The sequence below is a fragment of the Protopterus annectens genome, chromosome 1.part0 (genome assembly GCF_019279795.1).
Source record: "Protopterus annectens isolate FY-2018-M chromosome 1.part0, PAN1.0, whole genome shotgun sequence".
Lineage (NCBI taxonomy): Eukaryota > Metazoa > Chordata > Ceratodontiformes > Protopteridae > Protopterus > Protopterus annectens.
Window position 1 is genome coordinate 1,801,234,928 of NC_056725.1, and position 17,835 is coordinate 1,801,252,762.

Here is a 17,835-nt window from a genome sequence, read left to right on the forward strand (position 1 = left end):
CTATGTTGGAGCAACTAAGATAAGTTTCTTGCACTGCTTGTCTGCATTTTTCCAATCATCAGTCCAGACAATGTTCCATATGAGGATGATTCTGCATAAGGTTTGCTTTTAAAGCTTTGTGAAAGCACCTCATAGCCAGCTTAAGGCCTTGCAGAAACAGAACACAGCAATATTGTGCAAACTAGTAACCAATACAGATATCAGAAACTTTGGCACGTGGCAGTTAATCTGGTACTTGCAAGGACATCATCTTAATGATTCCAGTTGAAGATACTGAAGGGTCAAACTGAATTGTTTTGATATTCTTTTATAGTGTGATTCCTTCACACTGGGTGATGCAGGAGGTTGCAACCAGCACAACTGCTGTAAGGAAACAAAAAATGGGGTATGCGGCCAACCCTTTACGGTGTTGTACTGCGAAGATTGTGACACAAGCAGAATCAACAGTTTTGATTCTCATAAAAAAGTTGCTGTGCTTCTACACTGACTGCTTTCTCTTATACATATGAATTACTAGCTGCAAAACCTAACTTTGGGGGTGGGGAAAAAAACTCATTTACTGAAGGAAGAAAATGGATTCCACAAAGATAAGTCCATGACTACTCTTCAAATAAGGTTTAAGCATCAGCAAGCAACTACTGAAGTAATATGCAACTAGAATGTGAAAAGCTATTAAAGTAATCCCATTAAACTATAGTGTGGGATCTCTTACCTTTTACGGTCATTGTACATTCTATTGACTCGGTCCCACTCTGCGTTAAGCTGAGTCAGTGCATCACCAATTTGGACAGCTTCACTTCCAGATGCTTCTAAAATCACATCTGGCTGCTTTTCGTGGATGCCTGCAATCTGTTCACCTAGTTTTTCCAGAGTGTCTTTTATATTCTGCAAGATACAGCATGTAGCATATCAGAGACACAAACATCAGTTAAAAACTACTGATTAGGTAAACTACATCACAGTGCTTACAGCAAATGCCACTTCCTGAACCTAAGGCAACAGCAGGATGTTGGCTTCCAATTGCCTAACTTTGAAAAAAAAAAGGTTCTAAAATACACGTGAATAACAGAACACATTTAATTTAAATAAGTCCATGCAGTTTAATATCGAGCTATGTTTTGTAAAGCACCTCATCTTTGGCAGAAAGGATATAAACCAAGACAACACAATGTTTAACTCAGCAAATGCCTTTATCCTGTTAAAATGCAAGTACAGAAACAGTAGAGAGTATTTTTGTTTTTGTTTAACCTATTCATACATAAAATAGCCAACTCATTGTCTTGAATTCATGTTCATCACAGAAAGGTCAAAACCCTACAAATGTTTATACAAAGAAGCCTCAAAACATACAAGGAATACTAACAAAAAACATATCTGCAGTTCATAATTTATTTTATTGTAGTGCTGCAGAAAGTCATTAATACATAGTAATTTTTCATGGAATGAGAACTTTGTTGCAAGTGGAAATATACCATCAATGCACTTTTACAGAAATCTATTTTTGGGAATTAGGAAGTACAACGGACAATCCCTAAATGACCACAGTATTTAATGTTACTGCAGAATCTTTTTTGAGGAAAATGTAACTTGTGACATTACCAAGAGAATTTTCAAGTATGTACTTTTTTGAGCTCAGATGAATAGGAAGACGGCAAACGTCTTCAATTTTCCTGACTTCTTTTGAGGAATTCCATGAACAAAGTACAATGAGCAATAAAACTTGAACTAGCTGTTTATTTCCTATTAAAACATTTTCAAAAGTCCAAAAATTGAAGTAGTGTTTAGGGCCCATTTACAGGTCCTTTCTAGTTAATCAAATTTCACGGATAAGAGACTGTGGTGGAAGCATGTGTTGTCATACCAGCAAATGTCTGTGCAATGAATGCCATGCTACATGACAAGCAGATACATAAGCATGCATGCATGGCATTTACACAATTCATGCATGTTCCAAGAGACCACCTACAAGCAGAGTTAGATGGAGTGACAAACAGCACATCTGGAGAGACATCCATTTCCTCATTTGTAAAAATGGACTGCCCCATGTCTGTACTGTAAGCTGCGGGACCTTTTTGACATACCCATGATCTTGCTTCATGAACTATCCAGACACCTACATAAAGCTGAATTCATGTCAGCCACATTCTATTCCTTCTGAGGCAAATCTACTTACATAACTAATGAACACAAATCCAGATGCACTGGGAGTACAAGTTCCTTTTTTCTAGTTAGGAACTCTCTTCACAAGTACAGTGCTTCCCCCGTTGCACTTAAAGTTGGTTGATTTCCCCTAAACTTGACGATTCTGCTCAGTGAAAAGCTAACATTTATTTGGACTTGGAGATAATTGTATCCCTCTTCTCCTTTGTCAAAAGTAGACACCATACCTAGTTCAGTGGCATAGATGAATAAAGTCATAACAACAACCTAAAATGTCACCTGAGTTTGATAAGCAGCTCAGGTGCTGAAAGAACCAGACAGGAGGGTGATGGGAGTGACTAACAGTGTTTGCTCACTCACTCCAGTGTAAGGACTTAGTGGTTTCCAGGTAGATCTATGCTCCACTGCAAGCAGAGACTACTGACTAGGGAAATACAAGCCTGACATTCCAAACTACTGACTGCAGCTCTGGGGGGCGGGGGTGTGTGCACATATGTGAGGGAGACAGAGAACCCATACATGTGACTGGGATAACATAAGAGTTTCTGCAGTGATACAGTGCCTCTGTCAGCCACAAGGGAAGGGATTAGGAACAGAGGAAATTGCCTACCTGCTTATTCCCAGGATAAAGCAATCCACTGACACACGGGCCAAAACTAGAAAAACAGGTCAGCACTGGAATTTAATGTGGAGGCCAAGCCAGACTACCATGGTTTGCAGGACAATATGGCTAACAAGAATGGAATGTTAAAGTCTATAGTCCCAGTCTGAGTGGTTGCGCCCGACTCCCCTTGACCTGGGGAAGGATGGCCATCTCCTCAGCACACTAGCAAACAGTATAGCATAGGCAGAAGAACACAAAAACATCTTCGTGGATGCTTGGATGATGACCCCCTTCAGATAATTCTCACCATCACGTCACTCACCTCCTGCTATCCACATTAACATACCGTTACACTCTACAGTCAACAGTACATTAATTCTACTATTTTTAAAGGAGGCGACGACCCCCCCCCCCCTGCAGCCCCCACACCCCCTACACATTAAATTTACCAACTCCGAGATTGCACTACAGTGAGGAAATGGGATAATTCCCTGTTCCTCACTGAACTGCGATCTCCAAGCACAGTGTCGGACCCAAATACTCTAACTACACTACCCATTCACTGTAGTGTAGTTGATATATTTTGGTTCGACATTCTGCCGACTTGAAAACTGCCATTCGACCACATGCCAGTCGACTGAAGCACTTCTCAGATTTTCAATGTAAACCTGCTACGACTCTTGACAGGATGGCACCAAGCACTGCACATAAGTAGATTTATAATATTAGTAGCATTACTGGTAAGGTGTCCATATATCTGGATACATGTTTAATTCAAAAAGGAAAGTAGGTAGAAAGGAAGAACACACAAGACAAGGACAACATATAGGAATGTGCAGAATGGGAGAAGGGACATCTTTTCAAGTGGGTAAAGGCTCCCCCCTCTTTTTTTTTTTTTTTGAGATGAGGGAAGAGAGTAAAAGAATTCAGGATAGGAAAGGTGGGCCAGGCTACAGTGTGGAGAACACAAACACAGAACAGCGCAGACAAATGGGTGGATAAGCACACAACAGAACATGAAGATATTAGAGGGGGACAAAGTTAAAAATGGTAATGTGGACAGTTGGACAACACAGAGGATATGGGGAGTGAAACAAGAAGGGAGCACCCATGGCTGGGGATAGGGCAGGGTATGAGTAGCTAATGTGTCATCTCGTGGGAAAACATAACTGGGATCAATCCTCACAAGGTGAGTGGTGGCGTGGAACACAGCCTCTCCTGGTGGTCTGATGGTAAAGGCCAGGCAGTCAAGTGAAATCTATTTGCGCCAACACAGTTTCCACGTGGGCCAGATATCTGTCCACTGCTCGCTCCATTACAGCTACCAACACCTGCTCTAGACGAAGCTAGTCAACCTTACACAATGCAGTCAATTTACTTGCTGGTGAGAAGTCAAAATCACTACTTCCACTTCTGAAGAAGCACTTCCTGCCTCATCACCATCATGTGGCTCAGCAGAGTCAGGGCACACTGGATGTGCCTGTAGAACAAATTATCATACAGAACTGAAAAGAGATGAAACTGGAAGGTAGCCATAAGTGAATCTATTGTGACATATGTCTGAAGAATTTAAAAGACATCAAAAACCTTTGTGCAGGGAGCTAAACATGGCTGCCAACAAGCTTTTTCTACGTCCTTCTGAAAAAGGCATGTCGAAGAATCACAACTGTAAGGCCAGATGCTACAACAGATGCAATCCCTTAGTAAGGCAGGCTGCAACCAGGACTGCACCCTCTGCACATGCATCAAAGTAGTGGAGGTACACACTGGAGAGACACCAGGTAGTGTGCAGTCAATGTGACATGGTACAGCCTGGCCTTATTCCAGAACAGGGCACTGTACAGCCCCACACAAAACATAGGAGCATACCTCAGAGTTCCAGCACCACTAGCCTCCAAATTGCATGGAAAATCAACATAGTAGCAGAATTCTTCTTAGGACAAGGATGACAACTGCTTGCCAGCAGCAGCAGAACACCCTTATTTGGACTACTGTGTGTTTATACTGGCTGTTTGCATCAATGAAAGTAAATGTGTGCACTCCAGGCTTGGTTGTTAATTGCTGGAGAAAATGGAGGATCTGATGGATTCAATCAACCTTCAGACTCAGAAGTTGTAAATGGTCAAAGGATGAGTACACAACTGGCAAGGGTACTGAGAGTCATACTTGCAGCACTTATTTGGATCACTTTGTGTTTTGGCTGATGCAGTTACTTTTACAAATTCTCAGAAGTACACTTGTGTACACTCCTCCTCTTCTTCATTAACTGATCTAGAAGAGCTCAGCTAGCTGTGCATTCTCCTTCATGGGCCAGTAACTGGGCTGAATAACAAGCAGTAAATCCATCTGGTCAAAGCAGCTAAACTTCCAATATTTTTAATATTCTGTATGTTAAATAAAACCATTAAATCTTAAACTAGAATATCCTTTTCTGAGACAGGATATAAAATATATTTGTACTCTAAGTCAGGCATATATGATTTAAAGTTTCGCAGTGCTTCATCTGCACAGCTAACAATCTGACATTCATTCTGATTCTGGACTTATACATTTGCAGGACAGTTTATTCTGAAGTCATTTGAGATTGTTACAAGTCTGCTGCATACATATCTGCACTCCACCCTTAAACTTCCCTAAAGAGGACAGATCAGCAGTCAAGAAAATTTTTGTGGAGCCCTGAAAAATATGTTGCAGTAAGTTGGCCTTAACAAAACATCTTGGTAGTCACTAAAACTGAGACAGAACTGTCAATGTGAAGGAGGTTAAGTTTGGTCATAGTCAAAGGAAGCTGTGAGCTTTTCCAGTCTAAGCAGACAACCTATTGTGATGGACCAACTTTTCTGGTCAACACATTTTGCACAAATTGGCATATTCACCACCCGTGGGTAAACTGAAGATTACAATACTATTTCTTCATGAGCAACCTCACAATCTTCAATTCTGTCATTTTTTTTATTCCGTTTTGCATCCCATTTTGTCCAGCCTCAAATTTAGAATAAAGTTTCTCCAGTGCACTGATTTTGTTTATGCCAAGATAGTGCAGACAGTGCTGGTACCACATATGTATAAATCCTCAACTATTGCCCAAATAACCACAGTTCAACTAATGGCTGGGGTATTCATCCCCATCCTGGGGGAAGAGAGGTGGAATTGGAAGCACTCTCTCAGAGGAGGAGGAGGGGTGATGCAGAGCTGTGTCTAGGGGGTAGGTGTTAGGGTCAAAAAGCCACTGATGAGTGATGGTCATCAAAACTGGGTCTCCAACAGCACACATTCATAAGATGAAGGAACTGTGGGACACTGTAGGGATGGAGTGGGACAAGGATATTAAAATGATCCCACTGTCAGGAAGCAGGCAAGAGCACAAAGCACTCTCATGACTGCATGAATGGCTACACTCCTTGATCAGCCCTTGCCTCATCTATATGACAGTCCAAGAGTGGAGGAATAAATGGGCACTGTCTGATCAGGAGAAGGCTTGATGGTTGGCAGTATGGGGGCAAAAATCAGCTAGAAGAGAGAAAAAAAGAATAGTTCTGTGAACACACTCACCGTAACAACACTGGTTTAATTATAAGAATCACTGCTGAAAAATCATTCAAAATTAGGCATGAGCAGCAAGCAGACATTCGTCCATTTATTAAGACTTTGAGTGCTTCAGACCTTAGCAGAGCTGGTCTCTACCCCATAAAGATGACATTATTGGGATGCTCAGCAGAAAAGGGAGAGCAGCCCATACAGTCTTTAGTCCTTTTTACGTAAGATATGCACCCATACAGCCTGCAATTGAGAGAATCCTTCTTAGGCAACACACTCTTCCAAAAAAATAAGAATGAACAAAGTCAGGGTGCAGTGAAAAATACCCCCCAAATATTTTCTTGGTTCCATAGGTGTAGACAAGAGCAAGAAATGTCCCAGGTGGTTGCTAGGAAGGAGCTTATACTATAGCTGTGATCTTTATATGAGAACATTCACTGTCATGATGAGTATGCTCACACAACCATACTACGTTCAGCTTTGGTATCACTGATGTAGTATCACTCAAAGTCTGGAAAGAGTATGGAAGCAATGCCAAGCCACAGCCTAGAATGAAGGAGCACAAGTGCCCAAAAGAAATCCAGCTGCAAGCATTGCCATGATCCTCAAGTATATGCCTTGTTTTAATGTTTGGTCAATGTGCAAGTGGGAGTCAAGGCTGCTCTCTCATAAATGCTCTGGGATGAAAGATTGCTGATGAAGTCAGCCGTAGCAGCTGCTGCCCTAAAAATACACTTTAACCTACTTGTGCAAACATTTTCTGTGCTGGTCACAGCAGAACGTTATTATGAGAACCTGGCCATTTAGAAATAATTTGTTTAAAGGCTGGTTTGACATACTATACAGGTATAAAATACATTTTCCATTTACCTAAATGTCTTATTTGCTCACTATAACACCCATACTTGTCTGTGCACATTCATCAGGTGCAAGAGCCCTTATTCTCCATTTTGAGGATTAAGGTAGAATACTGGGTGCTGAATGGCTTGGTTTAAAGGACACCTTGAGACCATCTTTGTCATCTGAGACCCTTCTGTCTGGGGTCATTTCTACAAAGGACAAATGTTTCACAGAGCAGGAATTTTAATATAGTTGCGTCCACTAACTAAAAGGAGAAAGACTCAATTCCTCTACAGCAAAGATAACATCCCTAACAATGGGGTGCACCCCCTTTGAAGGTCTTAAAGAACTCTTGTTAAAAACTGCTTGACTACAAGAAATTGTCAATATGAGACCAAGGGGCAGGGAAGCCGCACTGGCTGACAAGCGTACTTGTACAGTAACATGTAACAAGACTTGGTCAAACAAGGTTGTCAGAGTAGCAAATCCTGGATTGAAACTACTTTAAGAGGAAAGCCATAAGCCAGCACACAAAACACTTTTTTGCTATTTTGCCACCTAAGATTTCCAGCTGGCAGGAATTGTCTTACTGAAACATACAAAGTACTATGGCTGGGAAACATTATGGAATCAACAGCTTCCAGGCTGCTAGCCTATGGAAGATAAAACTGGGATGTACAATTATTTCCTGTTGCTGTATCAGAGGTGTAAGTGGAAGGCACAATAGTTTTCAGAATGAATTTGAAGGGGCCTCAAAAGCAACTTCCCTCCAAAACCTTTAAAGGTAAGAAAACTGCACAAAGCACTAGTTGGATGATGTACAACCATCCCTGCTCAACTACATGAAGCCAAGGGAGGTTTTCACTTTGGCAACAAACCATCCACTGTCAGGACCACTAATGGGTCAGGCTGCAAGAATTGGAAAATGACCTTGACCTCTGGTGGAGGCAGTCCACCACTCCAGAGAACAGTGATGCTGGTAAGACACAAGAAAAAAAACTGGGGGGGGGGGGGTAAATGGGTAAATTACAGTTGTGTACACTTACCATAAATATAGATGTTCATGTGTATTCACTGTTGCAGTCATCACAAAGTACAGTTTTGTACCTACCATAAATGTAGATGTCCGATAGGTATGCATCTGCAGTCCTTACATATGGGTTTTCCTGCCTCAGGGAGCCCTTCGGTCGGCCGGATTCCAAAGTCTGGGTCCGGCGTCGGCTGATGTCGCCCATTCCCCGACGTCAGAGCACCTGGGGTATAAAAGAGTCAGCCGACGCCATCTTCCTCAGTTTTTCTTGCCCCAGATGCCAGGTGCCCTCTAAGGAAGGCTAAATTTGGAGAAATGCAAAATATTCCAAACATGCACAGTAATAAAAAACAAATACACCATAATAGATAACCCCAGCTAGCTATAAGAGGGATAAGTACCCAAGAAATACCACAGAGGGGAAGGAGGGAGGGAAAACCTGACTGCAGATGCATATACCTATCGGACATCTACATTTATGGTAGGTACAAAACTGTACTATGTCCTTCAAGGATGCATCTGCAGTCCTTGCATATGGGTAGAATACCATAGCCAAGCTGGGGGTGGTAGGATCTAAGAAAATGATGGTGTAGCTAAAATGCCCTGCAGGACTGCCGTAGCAAAGCCTGCTCTGGATCTGGAATATAAGGGCAAATTGTAATGTTTGGTAAATGTATGCACGGAGCTCCATGTAGCAGCTTCTAAAATGTCCTTGGTAGCCACCCCTCTTAAAAAGGCTGTGGAGGTGGCTGTGGCTCTGGTGGAATGAGGCCTGATGTTAGCTGGCACAGTTTTTCCATGATGAGAGTAGCAGAATCGAATGCAATTTCCTATCCATTTTGAAATTGTCTGTTTGGAAATTGCTTTGCCTTGGATGCCTGCAGCATATGCTACCAACAGCTGGTCAGTTTTTCTGAAAGTCTTAGTTCTGTCCAAGTAGTAGCGTAACTGTCTGTGAATGTCCAGGGTATGCAGAAGTTTTTCTCCCTTGTTTTGCGGATCTGGAAAGAAGGTAGGCAGGTGAATAGCTTGGTTCAAGGAGACCCTGGATACCACCTTTGGCATGAATGAAGGATTGGTTCTCAAGGAGACTCTGTCCTGATGAAAAATAAGAAATGGTTGTACTGCCATGAGTGCCTGCAATTCAGATACTCTTCTTGCTGAGGTTATGGCCAGGAGGAAGGCAGTCTTCCAAGACAGGAACTGTAACTCTGAAGATGCTGCTGGTTCAAAGGGAGGTAGAGTCAACTTTTCCAACATGAAGTTAAGGTCCCATGTAGGCACTGGTGGTTTTCTTGGAGGATTGATGTTTTTAATTCCTCTTAGAAAAACTTAGAAACTGCCTTAGGAGAGGATGAGAGAAGACAGGTGGATCAAGTATTGTGTTCGGCTGAAATTGCTGAAGCATGAATTTTTATGGAAGAGTAAGAAAGGCCATTGTGGAGCATTTCTGCCAAGTATTCCAGGATATGTGCCATGCTCATCACTGTGGCATCTAGGCCCTTTGCGGTGCTCCAAGTGTGGAATCTTTTCCATTTTGCTGAATATGCCTTTCTCGCGGAAGGTCTTCCATGATATCTTTCACTCTCTTGGATAACTTTTCCTGGTGAGGAGTCAAGGTATTCTCCAGGCTGTCAGCTGTAGGGTTTCCAGGCTGGAGTGCAAGTTTTGTAATTGTGCTGTGTCAGAAGGAGTGACCATTGTGGTAGAGGCCAAGGTTTCGTGTGTGACAGACATCGTAACAGTGGGTACCAGTGCTGCCTCGGCCAATCCGGGGCTATTAGAACCACTTTTGGCTGCTCTGTCCTGATTTTCAGTAAGACCCTGGTCATTAGTGGAAGAGGTGGAAATGCATACACTGTTAGAGTATTCCAGCTGAAAGAGAGGGCGTCCACTTTCCATGCTTGTGGGTGGTATGTCCTTGAACAGAATTTCTTCAGCTGATGACTGTGGTGGGAGGCAAAAAGATCTATGTCCGGCCTTCCCCAAAATTGTGTTATGCAAAGGAAGATGTCTGGGTGTAGCATCCATTCGTGTGGATCCATGGTATTTCTGCTTAGGCTGTCCACCAGTATATTGTCTTTTCCTGGCACAAACTGGGATTGCAGCTCTATATTGAGTTTTAGGGAAAGTTCCCAAAGATTCATTGCTAGCCTGCAAAGAGGGTAGGAATGTGTACCTCCTTGCTTGTTTATGTACCACATAACTGTGGTATTGTCTGTCCTTATTAGTAGGTGGCCTTGATGTAGAAAGTCCTTGAAGGCCTCGATTGCATGTATCACTGCCAGCATTTCCTTTTGGTTTATGTGCATGTGCAATTCTTTCTGAGACCATAGTCCTTGGATGCATCTGTCCTCCATGTGTGCTCCCCATCCATGGTCTGAAGCGTCCGAGGTAATGGTTTGGCTGGTTACTGGTTTGCCGAAAGGCAGACCCCTGTTTGACTGGCTTGCTTGGGCCCACCACAGAAATTCCTTTTGAAGGCATGGAATGAGTGGTATCAAAGCTTCTAGGCTGTGACTGTGCTGACACCATAAACTCCTTAGGTACCATTGTAGTTTTCTCATATGCAGCCTTGCTTGTGGAATCAGAAGAATGCACGATGCCATGTAACCCAGGGCCTGCAGGGTTTTCCTTGCAGTCATCTGAGTTTGTTTTGTCAGATTTTTGAAGTAATCCGGTAGTTGTCTGTTTATCTTCTGTGAGAAAAGCCATTTGGGTGGTTGTATCTAGTTCCGCACCCAGAAAAGTTATTCTTTGGGATGGCACAAGTCTTGACTTGTGAATGTTGACTGTGTATCCCAAGGCCTGCAGAAGGCGAATGGCATAATTCAAATATTTTTCCAAAGTTTGTTGGCTGTCCGCTTGTATAAGGCAGTCGTCCAGATACGGGTATATTTGAATCCCCTGAAGTCTGCAGTGTGCAAATACTGATGCCAGGCATTTCGTGAATACTCTGGGCGCAGTAGATAAGCCAAAGGGCAATGCTGAGAATTGATAATGCTCTGAACCTGCAAGAAATCTGAGGTGTCTTCTGCAACTTTGTCTGATAGGGACATGCAGGTATGCCTCCTTGAGGTCTAGAGTTACCAGCCAAGACCCCTTGCCCAGCATGGGAAGGAGTTGCTGTAGGGTCAGCATTTTGAATTTTGGCACAATGAGATAAGTATTGAGTGCGGACAAATCGAGAATAGGCCTCCATTGTTTTTCTTTTCTAGGGACAAGGAATAGTCTGGAATAAAATCCTTGGCCTTGTTCTGCGAGAGGAACCTTTTCTATAGCTTTCATTTGCAATAGGTTGGCAATTTGTTTTAAAGCCTCTGCCCTTTGATTTGGTGGCAGGTTTGGCATTCCTTTTATTTTTGGTAATGTATGGAAATGGAACCTGTATCCTTTGTCTATTATTTGCAGTGTCCATTTGTCCCTTGTAATACTGTGCCAATTTCTTGAGATAAAGACAATTTTCCGCCCAAAGGTGCTTCTAATTGAGCCCTGGTTGGCGGGATCAAGGTGAAGTCATTGAGTCTGTCCTTGTGCAGCAGCTGTTGGTCCTGCACTACCTCGCTGATTAGGAGGCTGCCATTGCCGTCCTCTGTAGGAGCCTCTAGCTTGCCCTCTACCTCTGGCACGCCTGTTCTTGCCTCTCTGATATCTCTCTTCCGGAAAGGACAATTTCGTAGAAGGCCAATTTCTGCTGAATCTTGGTGGTTGTACCTGGAGGAAATCTTTGACTGTTTGTACAGATTTAGCCTTTTCCTCAAATTTCTTTAAGACCTTCTGAGCAGTGGAGCCAAATAACTTTTGCTTTTCTAGTGGAGCATCCAGAAGCTTAGCCTTAACATGATCTGGCAGAGATTGTTCCTTCAGCCAAGCATGTCTACGTATGACTGCACCTGTCATTGCTGACCTACATGAAGCTTCCAATGCATCATAACCACACTGCAAGAAATGGTTGCTAACCTGTTGTGAATTATGTACCAGATCCTGAAGTGACTTACGGTCTAGGGGTTCAGGAGAAGACAGCTTTTTCTGCAACTCATCCAACAAATACTCTTGGGTACTGTATCATATGAAATTGACAATTTAAAGCCCTCATAGACAGAGTGGAAGAAGTATACACTTTTTTACCCCATCTCTCTAAAGCCCTGGACTCCCTTTCAGAGGGGAGTGGATTTTTAGTAGTGGCAGTTGCAACCCCTTTAGGACCCTGGGAAATAGTTTCTGGGTCAGCAGAGTGGGCCTTGTAAAGGAAATGATGAGAGTCCGGGACATTGTAGTACCTATCGGGTTTAACAGGAGCCGGAGGAAGGGTGTCAGGGGTAGTGCTAGACTCAGAATACACATCATCAATGACACTTAAAACAGGAGGAATAGCCAAAGGTCTATGCTGAGGTAAATGAAGAAAGGTCCTTAATCTCTTCCTGGAATCGGAAAATTCCTGGCCCTGCCATTGTTAATGCTCTCTCATAGAGTGAAGGGTCTCCCCAAAGGACAGCTCTTCAGGAGAGGAGGCAGAGGGAATGGATTCCTCTGCATCAGAATCCTCGTGGGCCGTGAAGGCCTCCTCTTGGTAATCTGACAGAGCAGAGCCATCAGAGGACTGAGGATCAGCGGACTCAGCCCTGGGCCTTTTGTCTGGAGGGGGTTGAGAGCCCCTGTCCGGATGAGGCTGGGATCCCCTGATTAAGGAAATAAGATCCTCAGCCAAACTTAGTATCTGTGAACCTGTAGTGGATCCCTGAGAAATAGTCTTGGGAGGCAGAGTTTTTTGTTGCTTAGCAGCTTTAGCCCTAGTGAATGCTTTAATGGACATGGATGCAGGGGGCCTGGCTGCTCCACGTGCTGGGGTAGTCTTGTCTAAGGGAATGGTGTCGGTAGTTTCCTGAACACCGGTTTCCGAGGGTAAATCCAAAACCGACTCAGAAGAAGCCTCCGGGGCAGAGGCTGTCGGTTGTACCGTTTCCACGGTCGGAAGTACCAAGGACTCTGTTTCAGCCGAAACAGAGACACTTGCGGTAGGCCTAGGCGTGGTTTCAGCCGAAACCACGATCCGCGTGTGTTGGTCCTTGTCCTTCCGTGTTTTGGTTAAATGAGAAGTCGGAGTCTCCGACGGCATTTTATAAGAGAAACTAGCCCCAAAGAATTCCTCTGCAAACTCCGACCGACGCCTAAGAGTGCGTCAATTAAAGGAGGCACAGGCAGTACAGGCCGAGACGTCATGGTCTGGGCCTAGGCAAGGGAGGCAGTAGGAATGGAAATCCTTATGAGGTGTTTGTTTCCCACAAGTCAAGCAATTATTAACTTTAAGCGTTTGATCTGACATCGGCTGAGGCAAGAAAGAGTCCCCAACGGGGTACTTAGCTTTTTGAAGTCTTCGGTAGCTGAATCTACAGGAGCTGGCCGACCGGCACTTGTGAACTGCTTCTGCTTCGGGCACCACGCGGCAAGAAAGACCGAGGAAGATGGCGTCGGCTGACTCTTTTATACCCCAGGCACTCTGACGTTGGTGAATGGACGACATCAGCCGACGCCGGACCCAGACTTTGGAATCCGGCCGACCGAAGGGCTGCCTGAGGCAGGACAACCCATATGTAAGGAATGCAGATGCATCCTTGAAGGACATTTGGGTTATCCTGCCAGGAGTAGCCTGAATACCAGAGGCTTAGTATTTCTGCGTCGGTTGCTGTAGCTTCAGGACAGACGTCAGGTCATCAGTGGTATAAAAACAGGCAGCAGACGCCATTACATCAGTTTTTCTTGCCCGAAATGTCAGGAGCCCCCAAATAGGGAGCTAAGTTATGGTGGAAAAAAGTACAGTTGTGCACCTACCATAAATGTAGATGTTAGAGTGTATTCACTGTTGCAGTCATTACTCTTGGGTTATCCTGCTGGCTGGCTACCCGCAGTCAGCCTGAATTCCAAAGTCTAGGTCCGGCATCGGTTGCTGTCACCTCCTCCCTGACGTCAGTGCGCCAGGGGTATAAAAGATGCAGCCGACGCCATTTTTTTCAGTTTTTCTTGCCCCAGATGTCAGGTGCCCCCAAATAGGTAGGCTGAAAGGTATGCTAATAAAGCATGCATGCACAAAAATAAACATTTCCTTCATCTACAAGCAAATACACCACATAGGTTGTATAGGATGGAGAAGTACAGATAAGTCCTAGCAAAGAAAAGAGGGATGGTGGGTGGGTAAACTGGACTGCAACAGTAAGTACACTCTAATATCTAATTTTATGGTAGGTACACAACTGTACTATGTTCATCGTGTTTCACTGTTGCAGTCATTACTCTTGGGTTGAATCCCAAAGCTGAGGATAGGTGGCTGGGCTAAATAGGATTAGGAGAGGCCATGAGGCCCTGCAGAACTTCAGTTGCGAAGCCTGCTCTAGATTTTGAGTAAAGAGGTAAGTGGTAGTGCTTTGTAAAAGTGTGCACTGAACTCCAAGCTGCAGCCTCTAAGATGTCTTTGGTTGGTACTCCTCTGAGGAAGGCTGCTGAAGTGGCTGCTGTTCTGGTAGAATGAGGCCTAATGTCCTTAGGCACTGATTTGCCATGCTGATAATAGCAGAAACGGATGCAATGGCCTATCCATTTAGATATAGTCTGTTTTGAGATAGCCTTTCCTTGTGATCCTGAAGCATATGACACTAAAAGTTGCTCAGTCTTCCTGAAAGCTTTAGTTCTGTCCAAGTAGAAGTGTAGCTGTCTGTGTATGTCCAAAGAATGCAGAATTTTCTCACACTCGTTCTGTGGGTTTGGATAAAAGGTAGGCAAGTGAATGATTTGGTTGAGGGCCACACTGGACACCACCTTAGGCATAAATGTTGGGTTTGTCCTCAGAGAAACCCTGTCTGGATGAAAAATGATAAAAGGTTCCACAGCCATGAGTGCTTGTAACTCCGAGACTCGTCTTGCAGAGGTTATTGCTAGGAGCAGAGCTGTTTTCCAGGATAAGAATTTTCTATCTGCTGCTGAGGCTGGCTCAAAAGGTGGCAGTGTGAGTTTTTCCAAGATATAACTGAGGTCCCCATGCGGGAAATGGTGCTCTCCTTGGAGGCCTGATGTTTTTGGCCCCTCTGAGGTACTGCCTTATTAAAGGATGAGAAAAGATAGGTGGTTCCGTATTGTAATGGGCTGAAATGGCAGAGGCATGAATCTTAATTGATGAGAAAGAATGGCCTTTGTCCAGCATCTCAGTTAGGTATTGTAAAATCTGAGGGATATTTGGTACATACGTGTCAATGCCTTATTCCTGGTTCCAAGCACAGAATCTCTACAATTTTTCTGCATAAGAATTTCTGGTACTGGGCCTCCTGGCCTCCATGATAACATCCATAACAGCTTTAGAAAGAGGATTGTTCTGAATGGCTACAGTATCCGCCATGCTGCCAGATTTAAGGTCCTGAGTTGGCTGTGCAGAACCTGATTGTTTTGTTGGGTCAGCAAGTGAGAAGTTTGAGTCAATATCCATGCTGGACCTTGAGACAAGCTATTTAGGATTGGGTACCAGTGCTGGCATGGCCAGTTTGGTGCAATCAGTATCATTTTTGGCTTCTCTTGTCTAACCTTTAGGAGTACCCTGGGAAGGAGAGGCAGTGGAGGAAAGGCATATACTGTTACATTTTTCCGGTTGAAGGATAGGGCATCCACTCTCCATGCTTGCTTGTGATAAATCCTTGTGCTAAATCTCTGTAATTGGCAGTTGTGAGGGGAGGCAAATAGATTTATGTCTGGGTGTCCCCATTTCCTTATCATGCTGAAGACTTGTGGATCCAGTTTCCACTCGTGGGGATCCATTAGGTTTCTGCTTAGTTCGTCTGCCAGAGTATTTGTTTTTCCTGGCAGGAATTGTGCTTGCAGGTGATCTTGATAAGTCAATGCTGTGTCCCATAAGGTCATTGCTTGTCTGCAGAGGGGGGTAGGAATGTGTACCTCCCTGCTTGTTTCTGTACTACATGACCGTAGTATTGTCTGTTTTTATCAGTAGCCGTCCTGGATGAAGTTGATCCTTGAAAGCTGTCAGGGCATTCTGAACAGCTAGCATCTATTTTTGATTGATGTGAAGATGCATCTGGCTTGCAGGCCATGTGCCCTGAACACATTTTCCTGCTATATGTGCCCCCCAGGCATAATCTGATGCATCCGTTGGCAGTGTCTGTCTGGCTGTGGGTAAAGTGAATGTCATACCCTTGTTGTGGTGACAGGCCTCTGCCCACCATCGAAACTCCTGTTGCAGGCAAGGAATGAGGATAATTACTGTCTCCAGGCTGTGGCAATGCTGAGTCCAAACACTTTTTAGATACCATTGTAGTTTCCTCATATGCAGTCTGGCATATGGAATTAGTAGAATGCAGGGTGCCATAAAACCTAAGGCCTGCAGGATTTTCCTTGCAGATAACTGGGTTTTTGTTGCCAATTTTTTGAAGTAATAAGTCAGTTGCTTTCGTTTGTCTGGCGTGAGATAAGCCATCTGGGCAGTTGTATTTAAGCTTGCACCCAGGAATATTATCTCTTGAGAGGGTACTAGTTTTGATTTATTTTCGTTTACTGTGTACCCTAGACAAATTAGTAATCTTTTTACAAACGCCAGATGCTTTAGAAGAATGTCTTTGTTCTCTGCTTGAATAAGGCAGTCGTCCAAGTAGGGGTATATTTGAATTCCTCTTTGTCTGCAGAACGCAATTACTGGTGCCAGGCATTCTGTGAAGACCCTGGGAGCAGTAGATAAGCCAGAGGGCAGGACAGAGAATTGGTAGTGCATTGATCCTGCTATGAATCTGAGGTATCTTCTGCAACATTGTCTGATTGGGACATGCAGGTATGCCTCTTTTAGGTCCAAAGTTATGAGCCAAGCCTTCTTGACCAGCATGGGCAGTAGCTGCTGTAGAGTCAACATCTTGAATTTTGGAACTTCCAGAAACGTGTTTAGTATAGACAGATCCAGTATTGGTCTCCAGGTTTTGTCCTTTCTGGGTACTAAGAAAAGTCTGGAGTAAAGTCCTTGCCCCTGCTCTTGTTGTGGTACTTGTTGAATGGCCCTCATGTCCATAAGGGCTGAAATTTGCTTTTGTGCCTCTGCCCATTGATTATGTGGCAGGTCTGGCATACCTTTTGCTCTTGGTAGGGTGTGAAAATGGAACCTATAGCCTTGGGACACTATGTTCAATACCCATTTGTCTTGGGTAACCTTTTGCCAATTTGATGAAAAAATTGCTAGTTTTCCCCCTAAGGGGGCTGCCAAAAGGAAAGTGCTTGGATCTGGCAGAGGAAAGTCATTGTGACGGTTTCCTGTAAGGTTATGATTTGTCTTCTCCACTTTTGGAGGCAGGAGCACCCCATTGTTTAGGCCTGTATGAGCCTTGGGGATGAGATCTTCCTCTGGGATGTCTGTATCTGCCTCTTTGTGGTTTGTCTGACACTGGAAAGGAACAATTTTTAGAAGGCCAGTTCCTGCTAAACCTAGGTGGTTGTACCTGTAAGAAATCCTTAACTGTCTGCATGGATTTCGCTTTATCCTCCATTTTCTTCAACACCTCTTCTGCTTTAGCAGCAAAGAAAGTATCATGATGTAATGGGGTATCTAATAAGTTTGCTTTAACATGATCAGGCAGATTTTGTTCCTTTAGCCAAGCATGCCTTCTAATAACAGAACCTGTAACAGCAG

The 17,835-nt window shown here is 43.9% G+C and overlaps 1 protein-coding gene across 3 annotated transcripts in view; it reads right to left on the reverse strand.

Annotated features, from left to right (window-relative positions):
• UTRN (utrophin) overlaps window positions 1-17,835 on the reverse strand; it is a 4,744,936-nt gene that overhangs the window by 2,495,202 nt on the left and 2,231,899 nt on the right. For all 3 annotated transcript variants that reach the window (XM_044069601.1, XM_044069592.1, XM_044069610.1), the window contains one exon: window positions 713-885. In XM_044069601.1, coding sequence (XP_043925536.1) covers window positions 713-885 — 173 coding nt within the window. The remainder of the gene's footprint in view (window positions 1-712; window positions 886-17,835) is intronic.